This window comes from Osmerus eperlanus, chromosome 10 (genome assembly GCF_963692335.1).
Source record: "Osmerus eperlanus chromosome 10, fOsmEpe2.1, whole genome shotgun sequence".
NCBI classification, from domain to species: Eukaryota; Metazoa; Chordata; class Actinopteri; order Osmeriformes; family Osmeridae; genus Osmerus; species Osmerus eperlanus.
In genome coordinates this window covers 2064491-2086512 of record NC_085027.1, presented here as the reverse complement: position 1 = coordinate 2086512, position 22022 = coordinate 2064491, and the positions used below count along the sequence as shown (strand labels likewise).

At 49.0% G+C, this 22022-nt stretch overlaps 1 protein-coding gene across 1 annotated transcript; it reads left to right on the top strand.

Annotated features, from left to right (window-relative positions):
- The first annotated feature begins 12 nt into the window (after positions 1–12).
- Positions 13–21156, top strand: lrp3 (low density lipoprotein receptor-related protein 3). Its single transcript, XM_062471358.1, has 7 exons — positions 13–938; positions 8278–8416; positions 10913–11118; positions 12182–12801; positions 13108–13580; positions 15057–15189; positions 17777–21156. The coding sequence occupies exons 1-7, from the start codon at positions 863–865 to the stop codon at positions 18584–18586; spliced, it is 2457 nt and encodes an 818-aa protein (XP_062327342.1). The 5' UTR covers positions 13–862; the 3' UTR covers positions 18587–21156.
- Positions 21157–22022: the final 866 nt, after the last annotated feature.

The following is a 22022-nucleotide window of genomic DNA, read 5'->3' as shown; positions in this document are numbered from 1 at the left end:
CATTCGAAACGACCAGAAAAATTCAATTGCAATAATGCAATTTCTCCATGCGGGGGCATCTTTGAGACAATGTATTCGATCAAGAATCCCTAAACGGGATGGAGACAGAATACGTGTTATTTTGAATTGAAGTGGACAACCATTTGTGCATAGACCAATGCATTTGTATGACGAATCATTGGTAGTAGTTAGGTAGCAAACTCACAAATCTAAAGTTGTTTAACAGTGCTAATTTTTCAGCGGTCATCTTTCGACGGGTATTCTTTCTTCAAGAACCACAAGATACGGATCAACAACACTTTTGTCACGAAGTGTGAAGTCACGACTGTAGGTTTGCAGCTGAAAAGCCTTCTCCACGGCAGAGAAAAGTGTCGTTTGGGGGAACCCTCGTTGTGACACTTTACTAGTCACGCGAATGAAAAGTAAACGTATCTGGTACGTGCTATGCACACAATGCGTAGAACGCCACATTTAAAGCGTTGAAAACCGAGATGGTAGTTGCGATTATTGTGCATTATTGAGCTAAGGTTTCCACTAATGTGGGAAGACAGTTTTCTTTAGGTCCGTCGGATATCAATCAAAGCGGAAATCATGAAAGGAGCCAGCCATTCATGTTGAGGATACGTCCAATCCCCCTCCTTCTCTATAGCTAGCTATATCACTTTGTCCTGGCGAGCATTTCATTTCAACAGCCTAAAATGACGACGTAAACACGAATTTGTACGTCCGAGAAATATTTTTTACAGCGAGGGACGCTTTCTCACAATTATTTGCAAGTGCTTCGGGACATTTTCTGAGCAACCACCACAGATGTTTCTGAAATTATCGCCAAGATGACAAAAGAATTACCTGGGCCATTGGTATGATGGAGCGGTTAGGAGCGCCAGAGCTTCTGCTGATTAAATGGATATGTATACGGTTCGCTTTGGTTTGTGTTGGTGAGTATGAAGAGGTTCTGTTGTTTTTTAGTTATTTCTACTTTATCTGGCTGTTGTGGCTTTGTCCTTTGTAATAAATATTAACATTCTTTGTTTTGGTAAAACTTGATGGACACAGAATATGCACTGCATTTTGCCATGTTGTGAAGAACTTATTATTCCACTCAACAAAAACGCCTGGATGCCAGTCACTGCAGTGTATTCTAATCATTAGAAAGATAAGAAAATGTCTATCCAAGTGTTAGTATGCGTCGTTTTGCCATAAAAATATAACCTGTTTAATATGACATTCATATGTTTTCCTTTTGCATTATGCATCATGACTTTTCATTGATTCCTCCTACTGAACGATAGCGTTAGTTTGTAAACACGACCGCACTGTCCAACGTGTCTGCATCATTCCGCAGCATTTGATAAAGTGAGTGCTTTATCAGCATGACATCATTGCTTCCTCACAGCATCAATTCCTGAATGTCTCGTTCTCGTGCAGCAAGCAGAAACGGACCCACTCGTGCCCAGAGAGACAACTTGAATGTACAAAACCTCATACATGGAAAGTAATCTACCTCCACTAGTGACAATAGTTTACCCTACAAAAACTCAGGATGTTGTTGAGCGTTTCCAAACTGCCTACACCCGAGTTCTCCTTTGCAACGGATCAGGAATCCCTGCCACCTCGAGGGGATAGGGATGAGCATAGCTCAGCATTTGACTTTGACTTCCCCGTACGTCACTTCAGACACAAGCATCTGCTGAACGAACACATTTCAAAGTGGCCTCCCCCCAGACCTCACAGGTTCCCCGTGGAGGCTGAGGAAAGGGACCTGAGATGGAGGTGGTGTTGTGGTTCCTCGTGGAGGGAGGCTCTGAGGGAAGGGACCTCAGATACAGGTGGTGTTGTGGTTCCTCGTGGAGGGAGGCTCTGAGGGAAGGGACCTCAGATACAGGTGGTGTTGTGGTTCCTCGTGGAGGGAGGCTCTGAGGAAAGGGACCTGAGATACAGGTGGTGTTGTGGTTGGCGGAGGCAGGGTCAGAGGAAAGGGACCCGAGATACAGGTGGTGTTGCAGAGCCCGAGAGCAGGGTGGAGGCGTCCTTAGAAACCTGAGACCTCTGGGTGGATCTGTCCCCCCCTCCTTTTTCTTGTATGTTCACACAAAGTACCCTTACAGTCTCACCGCTAAACACATGCACGGGCTTGTCAGGTCATGAAGGAGACACCGAGAAAGAGGACACGCCGATGAACACTCCAGTTCAAACAAACCTTCTCTCTTTACTCTGAGGGCTTTGATATGCCGTGAAGTACGTTTCTGCTTTTGACGTGTTCGAGTTTGTCGTTTAGAGATGTGAAATCAAGTTGTTTCGTGCGATCAGTTGGCGGAGTTTGTCAATAGCTTCAAAAGACAGATTACAAATAGTGAACCTTTCTTAGAGTTCGTTTACCAATCTTTCCCTGGAGATCAATATGTTATTCACTAGTATATAGGCTATGTTATTCCATGGGTGTAATATAACTCTGACCATGTTGTACTGATGAGTGTGTAAAATGGACGAGCACCTTTTCATAACCTTCCCATGAGTCAGTGGCCTGCCTCAGCCTGATGTAAGAAGTGGGGAGCTTGCACAGAGGAATGTGGACATAACTAAGATTTGGACTCCATAGGCGGCTCCACATTATGTCCTTTGTCCAAATAATTGGTGTGAGACTTGACTGGAACTAGACTCATTTCAGCTGAATGGTTGTTTTACACTGTTTTGGTCTGTAAAAAAATAGCTCAATATGTTTAATATGTTAAATTCTGATGCTTTTCCTGTCTTTGTCTTGCCATACACTTCACCTCTCTCGGCATTGGCAACATCAAACCCCCATTTTTTTTACGAGACGGACTGCAACGCCTCCCTTGAAAAGTTAGATTGTGTAAATTACCCTCTCACCCGTCAGGGTTGAAGGCAGCCTTGCTGTCGTTCTGTCTGCCGAGGAACAGACAGGAGGGGAACAGACAGGAGGGGAACAGACAGGAGGGGAACAGACAGGAGGGGAACAGACAGGAGGGGAACAGACAGGAGGGGAACAGACAGGAGGGGAACAGACAGGAGGGGAACAGACAGGAGGGGAACAGACAGGAGGGGAACAGACAGGAGGGGAACAGAGGCCTGTACAGTCAACCTCACAGCCGCCACTTGTTTTTCGGAAACAAAGAACGTCAGCGCCCAGTGTGAGCTCAGTCACGCATTACTCAGGCTCTTTGTGTCTTCTCGGTACATCTGTGGTGAATACCACCACCACCATCTTCCTCCCCTTCCCTCTCCACTTCCCGTCCCCTCACGAGAAGTCCCAACACGGTTCTGCAGCATGTCCTTCGGGGGCTTGGTTCCCAGAGCAGAACAGGAGAGAGAAAAGAGAAACACTCTTTTGAAGAAGCAAAACACACACATACACACACACACACACACATCCACATCCACCCGCCCATACATCCACACACAAACACACACGCATCCACACCCACACATACACCCACACACACCACAAGCAGAAACCCAAACATACCGTGGACAACCAGGGAAAAAGGCAGCCCTGCCCGTGGCCGGCGTGTGGGCCTGTGAAGGGAAGCAAGGGGAGGGTCTGCACAGGCTGTGTCTGGTGCCAGGGCCTGGTGCGTTGGGCAGGCTCGGCAGATGCACACTGAAGATGATGCATCACAGGTCCAGGAACCCTACCGCATGTTTACTTTTCTACTGGCTTGCCCTTGGGTCTGGGTTAATTGCAGTAATTGAACAGATGAACACACACAGACATGCTCACACACACACACACACACACACAGACATGCTCACACACACACAGACATGCTCCCACACACACACACAGACATGCTCCCACACACACACACAGCGCATCAGGTCCTGTCGGTGTAGTTTTGCCGCGAAAGCTCGGTGTCCTGCCAAACGTTGTGGATCCATGTCACTTCTGATCTGCGTGAAGTTCCATCTACTTCTGCTTTCTCCTCGTGGTCTTCCACGTCTCCCTCTCCGGTCCAGATGGTCCAGTTTTACGGACGGCATGTTTATCGTGGCCTGTGCAGCCGCCTGCAGTGCATTAATACAGAGGAGGGTGGCCAAATGCTTTTGTAGTGTTGCCAAGAGCCCCCACTCCTCACTAACTTGGGCCAGGCTGATAATAACGATCATCTAGTTCTAGTGCTCTCCTCCACTCCAGCATCTATGTACGCTGTCACTTCTCTCCCGGTGATGATTATCAATTACCGTCGTGAGCAGCGCGGCAGACGAGGGCACGCCGTGGAATTATCCAGAAGCTCTGATGGGAAGGGGGGAGGGAGAAACACTTGTCAACCTGAGTCAGGTGGCTGAGCGGTTAGGGAATCGGGCTAGGAATCAGAAGGTTGCTGGTTCGATTCCTGGCTGTGAAAAAATGACGTTGTGTCCTTGGGCAAGGCACTTCACCCTACATGCCTCCGGGGAATGTCCCTGTACTTACATTTACATTTTACATTTTAGTCATTTTAGCAGACGCTCTTATCCAGAGCGACTTACAGTAAGTACAGGGACATTCCCCCGAGGCAAGTAGGGTAAAGTGCCTTGCCCAAGGACACATCGTCATCTGGCACGGCCGGGAATCGAACTGGCAACCTTCGGATTACTAGCCCGATTCCCTAACCGCTCAGCCACCTGACTCCCTGTCCCTGTACTTACTGTAAGTCGCTCTGGATAAGAGCGTCTGCTAAATGACCAAATGTAAATGTAACCTGATTTCAGAATCCGATTTTCTGATTGGAAGAAAGCAATCGTTCAATCACTATCTAATGAGCGTGACGTCTGTGTGCAGGCGCGTCCCTGCGGCGGGTTGTTCGAGGACGACGACGAAGAACGACAGGAACCGGTTCGTCTTTGACGAGTTGTTTGTCGGAATCGCCCCCCTGGTCTTGGGACGTTTTCCTTAGCGCAACCGGCAGCAAACCAATTAACGTTAAGCTTGCGAGCAGTCAATGTTGGATTTAGCTGTAATGGATCTTTCTTTGAAGTGAGAGGCTGCTGTTTATATTGCACCACAGACGTTTTCCGGGGGATTGCTTGTTGGAGAAGTTTCTTTCGATTTTTATCGCACTGCTCCCTCGCTGTGTGGTGCAGTAGTTTCACTGAGGGATGAGCGAGGAAGCACACATGCTGTCTATCCTTTCTCCTCCTCCCCTATTCCCTAACCACCATGTTCGGGTTTAGCATTGGTGCGCAGGGTCTATGTTTAATCAGCCTTCAGGGAATTTCTTACCTTAGAGCTGGTCACAGCAGTTTTCCCCCCGGAGAGCAGCTTTGCTCCCTGGTGCACTTTTACTGTGGCCGCTGTGAAAGGCCTGCTCCACTAATAATGTGTTTTCTTTGAGTGTGATCCATAAGGACCTTGACACAGTGCTCTGTCCCCTTGCCCCTGGTGTGTGTGTGTGTGTGTGTGCGTGCGTGCGTGTGCGCGCCTGTGTGTGTGTGTGCGCGCCTGTGTGTGTGTGTGTGCGCGCCTGTGTGTGTGTGTGTGTGTGTGCGCGCCTGTGTGTGTGTGTGTGTGTGTGTGCGCGCCTGTGTGTGTGTGTGTGTGTGTGTGCGCGCCTGTGTGTGTGTGTGTGTGTGCGCGCCTGTGTGTGTGTGTGTGTGTGTGTGTGCGCGCCTGTGTGTGTGTGTGTGTGTGTGTGTGTGCGCGCCTGTGTGTGTGTGTGTGTGTGTGTGCGCGCCTGTGTGTGTGTGTGTGTGTGTGTGCGCGCCTGTGTGTGTGTGTGTGTGTGTGTGCGCGCCTGTGTGTGTGTGTGTGTGTGCGCGCCTGTGTGTGTGTGTGTGTGTGCGCGCCTGTGTGTGTGTGTGTGTGCGCGCCTGTGTGTGTGTGTGTGTGTGTGTGTGCGCGCCTGTGTGTGTGTGTGTGTGTGTGCACGCCTGTGTGTGTGTGTGTGTGTGTGTGTGTGTGTATCACCTCCCCCTGGGTGATGGCAAGACATTTAATGAGATGGATGTTTTCCGCTCTTGCTGCACTGCAGATTGAAGAGGTGAACGGTGAGGAGTCAAAGAGAGAGGTGCCGAGAGAGAGAGAGAGAGAGAGAGAGGTGCCGGAGAACCAGAGAGAAAGAGGAAGACCAAGCAGAAGAAAACATTAAAGCCAGAGTTGTGTGAGGTCACCATGCTCTTCCTCTATGGTGGCTTTGATGCAGAGAAATGTGGTCCAGGCCCCTAATTAGACACTTCGGAAATGACATCCGCACGCACAGACACCCACGCACACACACACACACACACACACACACACACACACACACACACACACACACACAGGGGTCTTCAGACAGCAGCAGAGCTACCAGCTTCCTTCTTTCCCTGTGAGGGAGCTATTGTTGTTGATTACGCATTGTTATGGACAGGATTAGGAACTGTAGACTTGAGTTGAACAAAACCAGGAAATAACTGCAATACAGGAAGGGCCAACATAGTCGTCTCTCGTTCTGTGTCCTTGTAAAATATTATGTTCACAACAAGCATATCTTCACACTTGTAGTACTGGCTGAAAAACAATGTATTTGATGCAAAACCTATGATTTCCAAAGTGACCCTTGTTTTTGCTCACTTACATTACCGTATTGAACCATGCTTCAGGTTTCCCTTATCTGGACAAGTGGGTGCTACCACCATTGAGAATAGAGGGGGGATCTGAACCTCTCTGACTAGAGACAATGCCCCGTTGTGGCAGCATATGGTTTGGTCCTGTCAACGGCTCTTGTGCTAATGCGAGGTTTATGATAGTTGGGCAGGGAGAGGAGTATTCTGCCTGGCACTAGCTCTGCGATATGCTGTTACAACATGGTACTGAGTATCTATAATTCACACCTCGTCATGAATAAGGAAAGGGGTGATATATCTTTCTTGTGGCGAGGCTGCGTTAGTAGATTAAGGTGGAGAATGATTCAGAAGCTAGGGGTGTGCTAGGTTAGTGTCGGGCCTTGCAGCCGTCCATGTCTTCTTTTGTACGCTTGGGTTTGGAGAGAGCACCCTGTGGAGCTATAGTACAGCGTGGATGATGCACATTCATACTTGATTACAGGATATGAAAGTTGGAGGTCCTCTGATCTGTCTCGAAATGTTAGCCCACGTTTGAAGCTGGTCTAGATGGTCTAGGCATGGCTTAGCATTGTTAGCTAGTCTTGTAGGCTTGGCTTAGCATGGTTAGCTAGTCTTGTAGGCTGGCTATATAGCACTGTTAGCTAGTCTTGTAGGCTTGCAATAGCACTGTTAACTGGTTTGGTGTCCTTGAGGAATGGCCATAGCGACAGTTCAGTTACAGTTTGAAGTAACTGAATCCTCGAATGGTAAAGAAATGTAGAACTCTCGTCTGCCAACTCACACCTGTCATTCAGGTGGAGCCTGAGGGAGTCTCAACGCCTGTCAAATCCTCGTCACTTCTGAGTTTTCACTCCATCTATCAGCCACTGCTACGTCACACGCACACAAACACACACACAAAAACAGCGCCTCCAAGTTGCGGTTTGGTAGCGGCTGTGGCATTATCAAGAGACGGGGATATTCATTACTTAAAAACACATTTCCAGACACATCGCAGGATGTCTAGTTTTTCCTCTCGTTTTTACACGTTTGTAACGCGTTAGCACAGTGCTAACACTTCCTTTGACTTTTCTACCCTGGTGAGAATTTACATTTTCAGTTGTTTTTGTGGATGTTTTTTTATTTTTGTCACATTTTCGATTTACTTAGTGTGTATATTTTTCAGGCTTTACTTTCTGGTTTATTCAGTTTGAATTCTTATGCTCCTGATTTTTGGTCAGTAAGGTTGAGCACAACAAAGCTGGTGGGAAAATCTGAAGACGTTTGAACATGGCAGCCTCAGAGGACAGACTCTCCATGGGATGTCAGGCAACTCTGTTGAATATTTAATCCGTTCATCTGAGCAAGTGAAATCCCTGTTGAGGCAGTCCGACCCCTTGCCTGTCAGAGGGATGTGTGACGGCTATACAAGCCCTTGAATCCCCCATGTCCTGCATAAGGAGAACACACACACACACATACACACACACCCCCTCACACACAAACACATACACAAGAAACCAGCCCCTCTCAGAGATGTTGCTGGGTTGTCTTGTTGGAACACGTGATTGAACAACATCTATGAAAAACGTGTAAATTGTGTGTCCAGGTGTCAGGTGTGTAGCCAGTGCAAGTGTGCACAGAGAATCTCTTTTGAAATATTAGTGGTGTAGGTGTAACCTAATCTCCTAATGAAGGAATAACAGAGTTTTGCTTCTCCCTTTGTTATTGTGTGTGTGTGTGTGCGTGTAGCGGCCTGCAGTGGGAAAGTGGAGCTGCACACAGAGAGGAGGGGGGTAATCTACAGCCCCTCGTGGCCCCTCAACTACCCCCCAGGAATGAACTGTAGCTGGAACATCCAGGGAGACCGGGGGGAGGTCATCACCATCAGGTAATCAAACACACACACACACACATATTCTCAGATGAACAAGAAGTGAGAAGTTCTCTTGAAATATGAAGCGGGGTTGGTGACAGCTTTCACTGTAAACTACATGACTGTTCAAAGACGCCACACAAAGACCTTCTCTCTCATCTCTTCTCTCCCCTCTTTCTCCTTCTCTCTCCCCCTCCTTCTTCACTCTCTCTCCCTCTCTTCATCCTCCTTCTCAGCCTCTCTCACTCTCTTTAAATATACTCGTCAACTCGAGATGACAAGATGACTCACGTCCCTAGAGAGAGAACACCAGATGGATGGTTGATGTCAGAGAATGTTCCTTCTAATCTCTCCCCAGGATCCTTATTCTTAGTACCTTCCCAGCGAGACGGCCCCGCTACCTCTCTCTCCTTCCCCGGACTCATAAGCATCACGGCCCAGCTCTCACTCCTAATCCCTCCTGGTACCTGTCCAATCCAGTCTCTTCTATTAGCATCAGCCAAGCCTCATCGATCATCATATAGCTTAGATAATGGGGCATTCTGGGAGAGGAAGAAAAGAGGAAGAACGAAAGGGGGGTGGGGGCAGGCGAAGGCGAAGGGATGACGAGTGATTGGATCAGCTGGTTTCCGAGCGCCCCTCTGTTTACGCAACGGAGGGGGGCACGCTTCTCCTGGTCCGCGTTGCGATGGCGGGGATAATTGCCCTCTGGAGATCGCATCCCCTCTGCGTCGTCTACTCTCCGTTTGCGAGGCCAGCTAGTTGAACGGCGACGTCTGTTGTCGCTCGGTGCTTGTTGCCGTTTTTCTCAATCTCGTTGCAGAAGAACAGTTCAACCTTGTTTAAACTGGAGGGAGTAGTTGCTTTCTAACTTGGCAGGAAGGTTCACTTACAGCAGGCTACAGCGACTGCAGTGCCCAAACCATGACATCATCCCTAAAGCCTTAGCTGTGGTGTGTGTGTGTGTGTGTGTCTGTTATGATCCCAGCTATATGCTCAGAGATCATTACTAAGTGGTGGGGAGAAGTGCTAAAGATTTCAGCAGATCAATAGTACTCGGCCATGCCTGCCTACTCTTTCTGAGGCAGCCTGACTTGACAGACCTTGGAAAAATAGAACACCAATATCTGCACTGCTGATTCAGTTTTTGTGTTATTGGTGCAGAAACTCAAATGGGCTAGTCCAGTTCATCTTGATTGAGTTCTTTGTTAGGGGGGAAAGTAATCAATTCTTCTAAGGAGGTTTTGTGAAGGCATATTTAGTGTAGCACCTCCTGCACCCAGCCTGTTGTTGGGAGGCTAAAAGACCACACAGCCGTGTCGGTTTAAAACGTAAGAAATTACACCCTTTTGAAGTTATGAATCATTACATTACAGTCAAAGAAGCTGTTGATTGCTTCAACAGGGTTTGACCAAAGGGACAAGATACCCTAGTATAATGGCTATTTAATAATGAATAACCAAATTATTTTCTCCCTGAAACAGACCAGCCAACATTTTACAAAAATACTTTCTCTCCAGAGCTTACCAAAGTAAGCTTTTTATAATTACGTTATTAACCAACATGGCCTCCCACGTCAAACAATGTAGGCGTTTTTCTTTTAAATACCTTATTTTGTTTTCGTATATTTGGCCCCAGGGCTGTAGAGAGTTAGACGGCCTCCCTCGCAGCAAAGCTTTAAAAGGGACATTTTATTGGCCATAAAGAGCTGCTGTGTTGCAGTGTTGATATGTAGCATTAATGGGCTCTCAGACCCTCTTTGGCACATTGGCAGCAGCGAGTGATTTGATAAGCAGCTGTCGGCTAGGCTAGCTAGCTTGGGGCAGGGGATAAATAGCCAGATTGCTGCCCTTTAGAGTAAGAGTCAGGAGATTAGACATCTTCTCTTGGCTGTACTTCCTCTCTCACACTCATATCTGGAACCAGCTGTTCACATACACACTGCCTACAGTAAAACTTGATATGACGGTTCTTGGTTGCACTTGGGGGCACTCGCACAGTCAGTTCACACACAGACACGTTTTTACATGCACCCGTACCGCTAACCAGACGGGATTACGATTCATCTGTGTGAATCATATTGAGATGCGAGAAAGTAAAATCTGCTTTTTTGGAAGCCGCGTTTCATGATGTGACCGCAGGCCCCGAGTCAGAGCCGCTTCACAGCCGGTGTGAAGATGCTGCTCGTCTGAGCGCTAAATTGGGTCTTTGGGCTGCCGATGGCTGTCTCCAAGGGAACCTGCGCGAATTACAGGCGCCTAGACGAGTCCCAGCACATTACCTTTTATCCATCCTTACTCTGAATCCAAAAGCTGGTGTATTGGGAGGGAGGGGAGACTGAGCGGGCAGCCTCAGCAAGGTGTGAGTTGTAGCAACATCCACAATAACGATGGTGTCATTTCGACGGAAGAAATCCCTCCGGGACACACACAGCATCCGCACAAGGTTAAGAAATGCAACATTTCCCCCCTTAACGTTCCTAATCCTTCTTCCTTTCTCCTCCTCCTCTAGTTTCCGTAACTTCGACCTGGAGGACTCGGGGCGGTGTGCGGGGGACTGGCTGCTCCTCGGCCCCACCTGGAGGGAGGAGTACCGGGTCTGCGGCACCCTCCTGCCCCCTCCCTTCATCTCCTCCCGAGGACGCGTGTGGCTCCACTTCCACTCCCGGGCCAACAGCTCCGGCCAAGCCCAGGGCTTTCGTCTCTCCTACATCCGTGGTGAGTGGAGCTTAGAGTTCGAGAGGGCGCTAGGACGAAGCCTTAGCCCCACAAGCTAAAGCCTAGGTTCTCCCCCCACAGGGAGATGGTTCGGATTGAAGGAAAGTGCGCGAAGGATTATGATGGGAACTGGGTTTTTATGATGAGTTGTCGTACCCCAAGACTATATTAACCCATCGAGCTAAAGTCTTATCATGTTGAGCCATGGGAGGGTTCAGGGCTGCAAGACTGTGTTGTGGTGTGGACTGACTTTGCTGGATCAGCGACAGCTGTACTAAGACATGTTGACACAGGCCAGGCCAGACACAATGGAATGCACTGTGTTGATAATTCTGAAGTAAACTGAGATTTCAGCTATGCAGCACTGTGGGTTCTTGTGTGTTGCTGCCTGTGTGTGTGTGTGTGTGTTAGCTTGTAAACATGTCTACCTGCTCTCCTGCTGATAGTCAACATGTCAAATCCATCCTTTGGCTAATGGAGCCAAAACACTGGTTGTTATCAAACATGACTTCTCAGAGGGGAGCTCAGCATGCAAGCGTTTCATTTTAATAAACAAATTTGATCGTTGATTGAATTAATGAATAAACAAATAAGGCACCATCATGCTAAATATGAACGGCAGAAGGGAGGAGACAGAGGCAAGCACTACAGTTAAAACAATTTTATATCAGGGTGTGTTCAAATCAATGGCTGACCATTAGCTGCTTCTGTAATTAAAGCTTTTACAGTTGACGGTCGTTGGCAGTTGGAAAGAATTGGTTTAGGTTGCCATGTCCCTGTATCCAAGCTGAATATTTGGTGGTTTGCCGTCATTCCACAAACTAGGACAGTGTATACGTAGCTATATCATGTCATCCCTGAATAACCAGTATCATGCAGCGTAACAGGGATTCTGACTTTCGTCCGCCCAAACATGGTACAGATGGTGAGGCATAGTGTTGTGGCAAGTGTGGGTATGTGCCTTGTCTATGTAGCGACTAGCCGTTCATCCCTACTGGCTGCTACGTCTGTCTGACGCTGTCTAGTCAGTCCCGCCAATCCCCTTCCGTCTCTCCATTCGCAGGCCGTCTGGGTCAGAGCAGTTGCCAGAGCGACGAGTACCTCTGCGGGAACGGAAAATGCCTCCCCCGCACCTGGAAGTGCAACGGCCTAGACGAGTGCGGCGACGCCACCGACGAACGTAACTGCGCCCCTCCACCCACCGAGTCCCGGCCCGGCCTGTGCCCCGCTGGCTCCCTGTCCTGCACGCATGCCCAGTCCACCCGCTGCCTGCCCCCCTCGACGCGCTGCAACGGCGCCCGCGACTGCCCCGACGGCTCCGACGAGGCGGGCTGCCCCGACACGGCCTGCGGCAAGCGCCTGGGGAACTTCTACGGCTCTTTCGCCTCGCCGGACTTCTTCAGGCCGAACCGGAGCGCCCAGGGAGCGGAGCTGCGCTGCTCCTGGCTGCTGGACACCCAGGACCCCAAGCCCATCATGCTGCAGCTGGACCTCCAGCTAGGCCCGGGGGACTCCCTCCACGTGTACGACGGCCTGGTGCAGAGGGCGGAGCGCCTCCTACAGGCCCTGTCGCACCACAACAACCGCAGGCCGGCCCTGTTGGAGTCCAGCAGGGGGCAGATGAGCGTGCTGTACCTGGCTCAGCCGCGGAGCCCCGGACACGGGTTCAACGCCACATACCAGGTGGGTCCCTGAGTGGCTTCTTGACTGCCTGTCTGAAGCGTTCGGTGTTGATGTGGTTGACGGGGGTTGAGGGCCCTGTGTTTGTGGACAGCTTTTTAAGGCTTCTGCTACACAGTGGTCACGTTCCTCAAAGTCTGGTCCCTTTCCCTCCTTGCAGATTCTGACTAGGTCGCTAAAAGATCAAATATTATAATTAATTATCGTATAAGAGATTGGATGGAGACTGTCTTCAAAATCAGTTAATTCAAATGCATTCATCTCTGTCTTGCGCTCCTGAACTCCGATCCGCTCTCGTTTCCTCAAAAGGTCAAAGGTTACTGTTTCCCGGGCGAGCACCCGTGCGGCGGCGACCAGGGATGCTACTCGGAGCGGCAGCGCTGCGACGGCTACTGGCACTGCCCCACGGGCCGCGACGAAGAGCAGTGCCCCGCGTGCCAGGAGGGCGAGTACCCGTGCGAGGGAGGCAGCGGTGCCTGCTACCCCTCCTCGGAGCGCTGCAACAACCAAAAGAGATGCCCCGACGGCTCGGACGAGAAGAACTGCTACGACTGCCAGCCCGGAAACTTCCACTGCGGCACAAACCTGTGCATCTTCGAGACGTGGCGCTGCGACGGCCAGGAGGACTGTCTGGACGGAAGCGACGAGAGAGACTGTCTGGCGGCCGTTCCCCGGAAGGTGATCACGGCGGCGCTGATTGGCAGCTTGGTGTGCGGCCTACTGTTGGTCATCGCTCTGGGCTGCGCCTTCAAGCTCTACTCCCTCAGGACCCGCGAGTACAGGTACTGGAGCAAGACGCTGTTTCTAACAGTCTTTTTCCTTTCCTCACCCCTTCCTTTTCAACTCCTTTCACTCTATTTTTAGCCGTTTTTCTGCCCTTTCCTTCTTCATTTTCTGCGACCCTGCTAGCCATCCCTTTCTATTCCGTACTCATTAGTGTGTCTTTCTCCTCCCTCATCCTCCCCCTCGTTAATCAACGCTTCTTTTGCTCCTCTATTCCTTTTTCCCCTCTTGTTGCTCTTTTGTCTCATTCCCTGACTGGATTTGGTGTTTATACGACCTCCAGTTTGCCCTCGCTCTTTCCTCCCTCCACCTTCTCTTCTACTCCAAAGCACCGCCATTCCCTTTCCAGGCCCTAATTGATCACACCACTGAGAGTCTATGACAAAGAGCTTTAATCTGACTCCCACCAATGATGAACGAGCGCTGCCGCTAGCCGTTGTCTGCCCCGGGTTAGCACGCTATGCTCAGCCCCCATTCCCCACGGGTGGGCCCGCTAATAAGCTCACGCTGCCGCCGTTAGCATCCCGCTCAGCTAGCGCTATGCTACGCTGCTGGTGCCCCACTAATCCATACAGTGTAACTCCCCTCTCTCTCTGTGTAAGCTGGTAGGCTTGGCCTTGAGACCCTGCTGTAAAAAGGCTCTATGGAAAATGAGAGCGAGAGAGCGGGAAAGTGACGAGAGATAAAGTGAGAGAGTGAGGAAGATGGATACAGCAGTAGTATTATTAGCAGCTGCTGTAGTTACATTTACATTTAGTCATTTAGCAGACACTCTTATCCAGAGCGACTTACAGTAAGTACAGGGACATTCCCCCCGAAGCAAGTAGGGTGAAATGCCTTGCCCAAGGACACAACGTCATATTGCACGGCCGGGAATCGAACTGGCAACCTTCAGATTACTAACCCGACTCCCTCACCGCTCAGCCACCTGACTCCCATGTTAATTACAGTTAAAGTTGGCTCAGGCTGTGTGGAACTGTCATGAATGTCAAGTGATCTTAACTGCCGAGGTGTGTGTGTGTGTGCGGGTTTGTGTGTGAGAAACGGAAAGACAATTTAGTTCCCAAGTGATGTGACTGGTAAGATCTCTGCTATATTTAGACACATTTGCAGCCGTGCTCTCATAGAAACAGAATGTCAGCTCATTGTTCTACATGGTTGCAACATCTTTCCCATTTATTCTTCCTATTGAGGACTGTCAAAACCACTGAAGTTGCGTAATATGTGTGACTATGATGTAAAGGTTTTCAACAACACCTTGGGAGACCATTTCAAGAGTTCCTGAAAAGGAAAATATTGGAAAGTGGACAAATGTTTACAGTCCCGTGGGTGTTCATTACGGAACTATCGATTGACTGTTGGATTGATTGTCATAGCTCACGAGATTGTCACACTGTTGTCAATCTAATTAAAAAAAAGATTATCCATCAATACTATTTCTTTTTCTCTGTTGTTTTTCATTTAAAACATTTCAGAGCGTTCGAGACTCAGATGACCCGCCTGGAGGCGGAGTTTGTGCAGAGAGAGGCTCCGCCCTCCTATGGTCAGCTGATCGCCCAGGGCCTCATCCCTCCAGTGGAGGACTTTCCCGTCTACAACCCAACCCAGGTAAAGGCCAGTTCAGACTGCCCAAACAAACACCAACAGACAAGGGCTGTTGGGTTGTGTTGGTTTGGTGTGACGTTTGTAGTGTAAAAATGACAGTTATCTTTCCAAACATTCTAGACCCGACAGCCAACAGTAGAATATTTGGTGTTTGTTGGGGAAGTGTGACGTGCTTCAGTGCTACCATGCTGTTGATGTCGCAGCTAACTAGCTGAAGTTTACAGCTACAATTCCGGAACCAACCACAACTCGTATACACACAATTTCCCTGTATAGGTACATCACAGCACTGTGGGTCGATATTAGTATTTACACGCCTAAGGTCCCCTAAGTCTACAGTACCACATTTTATTCTACTTTTCTGACCTATATAAATCCCAATGCAGGGTTCATGAAGATCCTCCTTCCTCAGTCTCTACTTGTCTGCTGCTGGCTAGGAAATATAGCACAGCCATTTCAGAGAAGTCCAGTACCCTGGAAACACCTCCATCCATCATCATAGCCCAGACAGAGTCACAGCAGTGGTCTCCATTCACCAGACCCAATTTCCTTCCCATCCATCCATTCTCTCTCTTCCTATTTCTTTCTCTCTCTCTCTCCCTCGCTATCTGTTTGTCCTTTCCATATATCCATTTTTTATCATTCTTTCCCTCTATCTCCCCCTTTTCTTTATTCACGTTTTCTCTTCATCTCTCTCTCTAGTATCTCTACTCACATCCTGTGTCTCTCTACTATCGATCTCTCAATCCTTTTCTCTCTCTCGGCTGTTTCTTTCCATTTCTCTCTCGCTCGCTCTCTCTCTGACACACTTTCACTGTCTCTGCCCCAGCCTAACACGTTCTCACCATCCGGTTATCTCTGTTTTCACTCAATTTCTTCTCTCTCTCTCTCTCTCTCTCTCTCTCTCTCTCATGTTGTATTACTTTCCCACCATCTCCCAGTGCCCAAACTCCCTCCCACCCCCAACTCTAAAATGGCCATGTCATTTTATGGGAGATAAATGGGCAGCGTTAAAAAGAGGTAGTCTGCCTCTCTCGTCTGGACTCCCGCTGAGAGAGGGGTTTTCTTTAAAGCTACCGAGGTACCTCCCTCAGGCATCACTGTGTCAGTATGGAGGGAGAAGGAAGGATGGATGGAGAAGGGTTTGTAACAGTTTATAAATACTGGTCTTCAATCATGTGTGGATTCAGAGGAATGGAAGAGTATTATGGAGTAGACTTACATTAGATGTTGGTGTGAGGATTCAGTAATAGGATAAATCTGCCTTGTGGGCCAGAACCAAGTCTTAAGATATGGAGCTTTCGAACCTTAAACTCAGTTTGTTAAAGCTCCTAATCTCAATGTCGACGGGATGCATGGAAGTTTTTATCATCGTGTTCCAGTCTGTTTAGCACATTTGTTGACTTCCCATGCTCACAGACCACTTTGTCAAATGTTTTTTTTTTTTAAGGTTAAACGTGTAGGCTATTATCAAATACCTATTAACACACCGCATGGCGTGAATACTTTACCAATTAAAAGTAATCTGGATAAGAGTGTCTGCTAAATGACTAAATGTAATTACACTGTACACAGCTACGGTGGACGTTAGCGCTAGCTTTGATTAGCGCTTTCAGATTTCATCTTCACCAAGCACCCCTGTTCTTGTCCGTGAAGTTTGCCGTCAGGTTTTGGTCCTGTCAGATGCGTGGGTTAATTGGTGCTAATTCTATGATCACATAGCTCCGCAGATGGAGCGGCTCTTAGCGTAGCTTGTTGGCTAATGATCAGGCTGGGGCTCCGCGCTTCGCAAGCTCCCTGCTGCAGTCCGCATCCCTCTCATTAAGTTGAGTGGAGAATTGCAGCTCTCGTACACACACACACAGGCACGCCGAAACACCAGACACACACACACATATTCATATCTCTAGTCCCGCGCATGCTCGTTCTTGGGAAACCAGCAAGGCAATGCCCGAAAACCACAAACACAGCCGTAGTAGCGGCGCCCGCAACCCTAATGTAATGTGCTCTCTCCCTTCCCCCTCCTCTGAAGTAGCCTAGCAAGCTAGCGCAGAGGGCTACTTGATATGCAGCAGTGTGCTTCAGGCTGCGTAGCAGAAAGGGTACAGGGTAGGGGGGCCTTGAGAGGCAAGGCTTAGGGGGGTAAAATGAGAGATCAGGGTCGGACTCCCCCCTCGCTCCCTCCCCACTCCTTCCCCCAGCCATACACCACATACTGGCTTTAATAAGAATCTGACACAAACCAAACGAAAGCTTTAGCTGTCTGGCTAGCAGTCTGTGATGTCGTCCATAAGTCATTTTGAAGGGCCCTTGTAGCTGCAAACTGTCTGAGAGAATCCGACTGGTCCCCTGCTTGGCCCAGTGCCACCTCTGATGGGAATGTGATGGGATGGGAATGTTGCCGTGGCAACTGTTTTGCACGTCCAGCAGGGGGAGGGGGAGGAGATTGGCAGGTTTTGATGGTGATGTCATTGATTGTTGAACAATCTCATCCCTCCTGTCCCATCTCTCTTTCTCCCTATCTCTCCCTATATCTCTATCTCTCCCTATATCTATATCTCTCCCTATTTCTCCATCTCCTTCTCTTCAGGCCTCCGTGCTTCAGAACCTCCGCACCGCCATGCGACGGCAGATCCGGCGCCACTCCTCCCGCCGGGCTACGTCTCGGCGCCGCCTGGGGCGCCTGTGGAGCCGCCTCTTCCACCGCGGGTCTCGCCTCCGGGGCCAGATCCCCCTCCTCACCCCCCCGGGCTCTGCCCAGGTGACCCTGGGGCTCTACAGCTACCACACTGCCGAGGGGGCCAACGGGAGCAGTGGTGGAGGTCCGCCCCAGACCCCCTCCCCTTGCTCCACGGCGGCCCTGGGCCTGGCCCTCCAGGCTCACTCCGAGGCACTGTCCCACCCACCCTCCGAGTCCCCGCCCTCCCCGCTCTCCCCGCACTCCGCCTCCAGCAGCCAGGAGGAGGAGCTGTCTCCTGGGTCCCCGGAGAGCCGGAGCAGCGCTGCCCAGGAGGACGAAATCGTCAGCCCCTCCGGGCTGGGTGACCCGGCGCCCCCGTACCCTTCCCAGGACAGCGCAGGCGGCTCCTACAACCGCCGGGCATCCAGGAAGCTGGTGCTCGATCTGGCGGCCAACGTGAGGGGTGTGGCGCTACGGCGGTACTCCTCCCTGGGGGGCCCCGCCCCGCTGGTGCCCGCGGCATGCCCCTCCGACCCCCTGACACTCCTGTTCGAGGCGCAGAGAGCCACCTCACCCTCGGGCATGTCGGACCGCAGCGGGGGGTCACCGGCGTCTCCGCCGGGCATGCCGATCCGGGGGGGGAGGGGGGCACGGAGGGGACACCGTGGCAACGAGGAGGAGGAACTCGGTGACGGGGACGAGTCTTTGTTGGTTTGCTGAAGGAGCGTTGTCCTCCTCAGGCCCGGAGCCAAAACCTCTGAACAAACCCTTTACTGGGGTCGCACAGCTAGCTGCCTCTCTACCCTTCCCTCCTTCTCACGACCCTGCCGAGAACGGGAACTTGCGGCTCGAGCTGTGGAAGCGACCAAACAGCAGGAAGGCAGACGGTATCAGGCTGTAAGAGACTTGAGAGATCACCGCTCCCTCTCCCTCCCTGCCTTACAAGAGATTTACAGCTAAGCCTCCTTACCGACCGACAGACTGAGTCAGTCGACTGACTCAGTCCTATCGGCTGCTTTTTTAATAAACGTATCTAATGAAAGCCAAGCGGCTAACACGGTTTTAACTGAGAGGACTCAAGAAGATGCTAAATGTTTTGACAAATGTGGAGTTGTGAATGCAGTTTGATTTTTATACTTTATTTTCATGCAGTGGCTTACGTTTGTACCCTCTCAAAACGATTGTTTCGCCAGTCGGACTGTGGATGTACACAGAGTGATTTCTGTAGCTGTGGTTACTCAGGTGGAAGAGGCAAAGTCTGTCTCTGCTTTGATACGACAGAGTCCTTTATAGGTGGAGAGGTCTGAAGACTCAGGAAAGGAAAAAGAGATTGACTCCTTACATCTAGTTCAGGTCCACATACCCCCCCTAGAGGCCGGACAGCGTCATTGAAATAATCTGGAAAGCACTTGACGATGACGTAATCGTTCATCTCCTTGGCCTCGGTAGGAAAAGATAATTAGGTATCATATTTTCTGCCGCAGCCAGTTTCTTGTTCCTTGTATGTTTGACAGCGCAGTAGGGAGACAGCTTGGCTGGAGGCCTATGCGTATGCACTCATTTGTATTCAAAATATGCAGACATTTTACAGTTACTCCTTTACACTCAACCTGGACCAAGTATGTTTCGTTAAAAGATCTTCTCAGTGGGAGCTTCATAGATCGAACACTGACAAATGCTGACCAGGATAGTCCTAGGTGCCAGTTCTAATTTGATATCCTGTCAGTAAAGGGAACGTCTAGCAGAAGAGCATTACCGCTTTGAAGAATGTTCCGTGATACGTGGCATTAATATTTCTACCCTATTTGACGGCTCTTTGTTCGGTAAAAGACCAAACCTCCATAAAGCGGACTCTGAAAACGTTTAGGGTAACAATGTGCTCCTTGTCTGTATGGCTTCAGTTGCACATTACTGTCGATGTCTGTAACCTATTTTACCAGTTACATAAAGAGAAATATCTACTTCCGCCCCAAATACTGTATGTTGGTATTCCACATATTTTTTATTTCTGTAAAGTTCCCCTCTCTTACACCAGTAGCACCTTACTTTACTCCAGACTTGGGAAGTCCAATAACCCATACATACAAGTGCAATAGATCCCCCTTATATTTCCCTGGGGCGAAGTGAGTGTGCCATTCTATCCTGTGTGTGTTTCTGTGTGTGTGTTTGTCCCTGTGTGTGTGTGTGTCTGTGTGTGCGTGTGTCTGTGAGAGAGAGAAACACACCAGGATATCCTCCAGTATAGTTTTTATACAGGTCGAGTTATTAATGGCCTGTAAGTGATAATGTGCCATTAGAGAAATCTCCAGACCCCTCTCTATCCCCACCTCTCTGTCTTTCCATCTGTCACAATAAGGACCCTCCCAGGCCTCTCCATAATCGCTGGGGAAATTAGCGTCCACCCTGGTAGCAAACACTTCCCTCTCGCTGGGTCTCACAGTATGGTTTGCATCTATGGAAGTGTTTTACGACCTTATTACAACAAGAGGAATTACCCGTACCATATGTTAAGTGTCAAAAGCCTCGCAGTGAGTAAAGAATCTTGATGACCCTGGGCTAAGATGGTTTGAGTGTCTTAAAGGCTCGATTTCAGGTCAGTTTGCCGTCGTGCTGTGCTGGGGCTGTTAAACAGAAAAGCCTGTGAAATGATTCATGTTGAGTTTTTCCTGATAGTTGTCAAATGAGAACCACTACTACTACTACAAGTGAAATGCGTAGTTTTGTTTCTCCAACAAAAAATAACACATGTTATGTTTAAAATGCTTAACAAATTGTCAGTAATCTACTGCAACATTTCACAGAAACCTTACTGTAGAATCACAACAGCAGTAAGTCGTTAGCTATGCTGACTGTAGGTTAGTATGCAGTAAGTGTCCATTCAGTTCTCTGTAAAGGGTCAGTCTTATTATAGTTGTAGACAGTACAGGACTACCGATGCTTTATCTCACCTTAACGGGTATCATCAATTCAGCAGTGCATATAAGCTGAAAACACGTGGCCATTTGATATTGATATACGTTTTGCCGCTGTAACATAGCAATGCTTTCCTTGTGATGAGTGTACATAGAAAACGTGTGTTTGTATAAATGACGGTTCTCCAGTTTCTGAGAATTATTTGTATATTTGAGCTTAAAAAAAAGAAACAACTTGAAAGTTGCCATGAGTTTCAGAGATTGCAGTCAGTGGCCAGTTTGTTGCCACGAGAACACTGTACCGCCTACTGATTGTCTCAAAATGTCTTCTCGTGCCTGCATTTAATAAACCGTTGTTTGATAAAGGTTGGTGTGCGACACCGTGTTCTAGTATTCTCTTCTGTGGCGACTGGTAATTAGGGAAGATTATTTCCTATAATTTATTATCTATGAATATAGCATCTTCCTAAATTGCATATCATTTGTGTTAGGATTTTATTTCATGTTCATTGGTCCCTGCCTTGCTGCTTCAGACTGCGTTCTACCGATTCGAGTCCGCAGTAGTAGGACATAGGCTAAGCTTGAATGTGGAGCTAGCCCCTCTCTCACAATGCAATGTAGCCTACATTGTACGTGTGAAAATATGTATACGCATGCTCAAAATGTTAGTGTGATCAATGTAGATCACACGAATTTGTATTTTGTATTTCAGACCTGATTGTCTGTCTGTCTGGCGCTAACATTAGTTGGCAAGAAGAGCGAGGAGGATTGTCTGAGATAGCTTGTTAGCTTCACAAACGCCAGATAACTTGAGAACATGAATAAAGTGAATTGCATACTCGAGCACCGGTTTGAAACCCTTAACTTGTTGGAGAAACTTGAAGTAAAGCGATTTGGTGCCCATCAGCCACGGGATATTGTCATCACTCAAATTGCTGGTAAAAGTAACCGCGGGTTTAACGTGGAGTGGTTTTTGAAGAAAAAGTGGCTAAAGGTTAGCATACGCACCAACGCATTGGCCATGTTGTCCATCGAAAGCCAGCTGATTCAGCAAGCTAAGTGACTTCATTCCAGAAGTCATGGAAAAGTTTGCCCAGAGGAAAAACCGTCGTGCCAACTTTCTCTTCACGTGAGCCCTCAGCCTTGGTGAGTGAAAGTATATTTTATCATCCTGCCTTTGTGGTACTGGTCCGTGCATTGGTCATATATTTGTGCTGGATCGATTGATATAGATGGTGACGAGT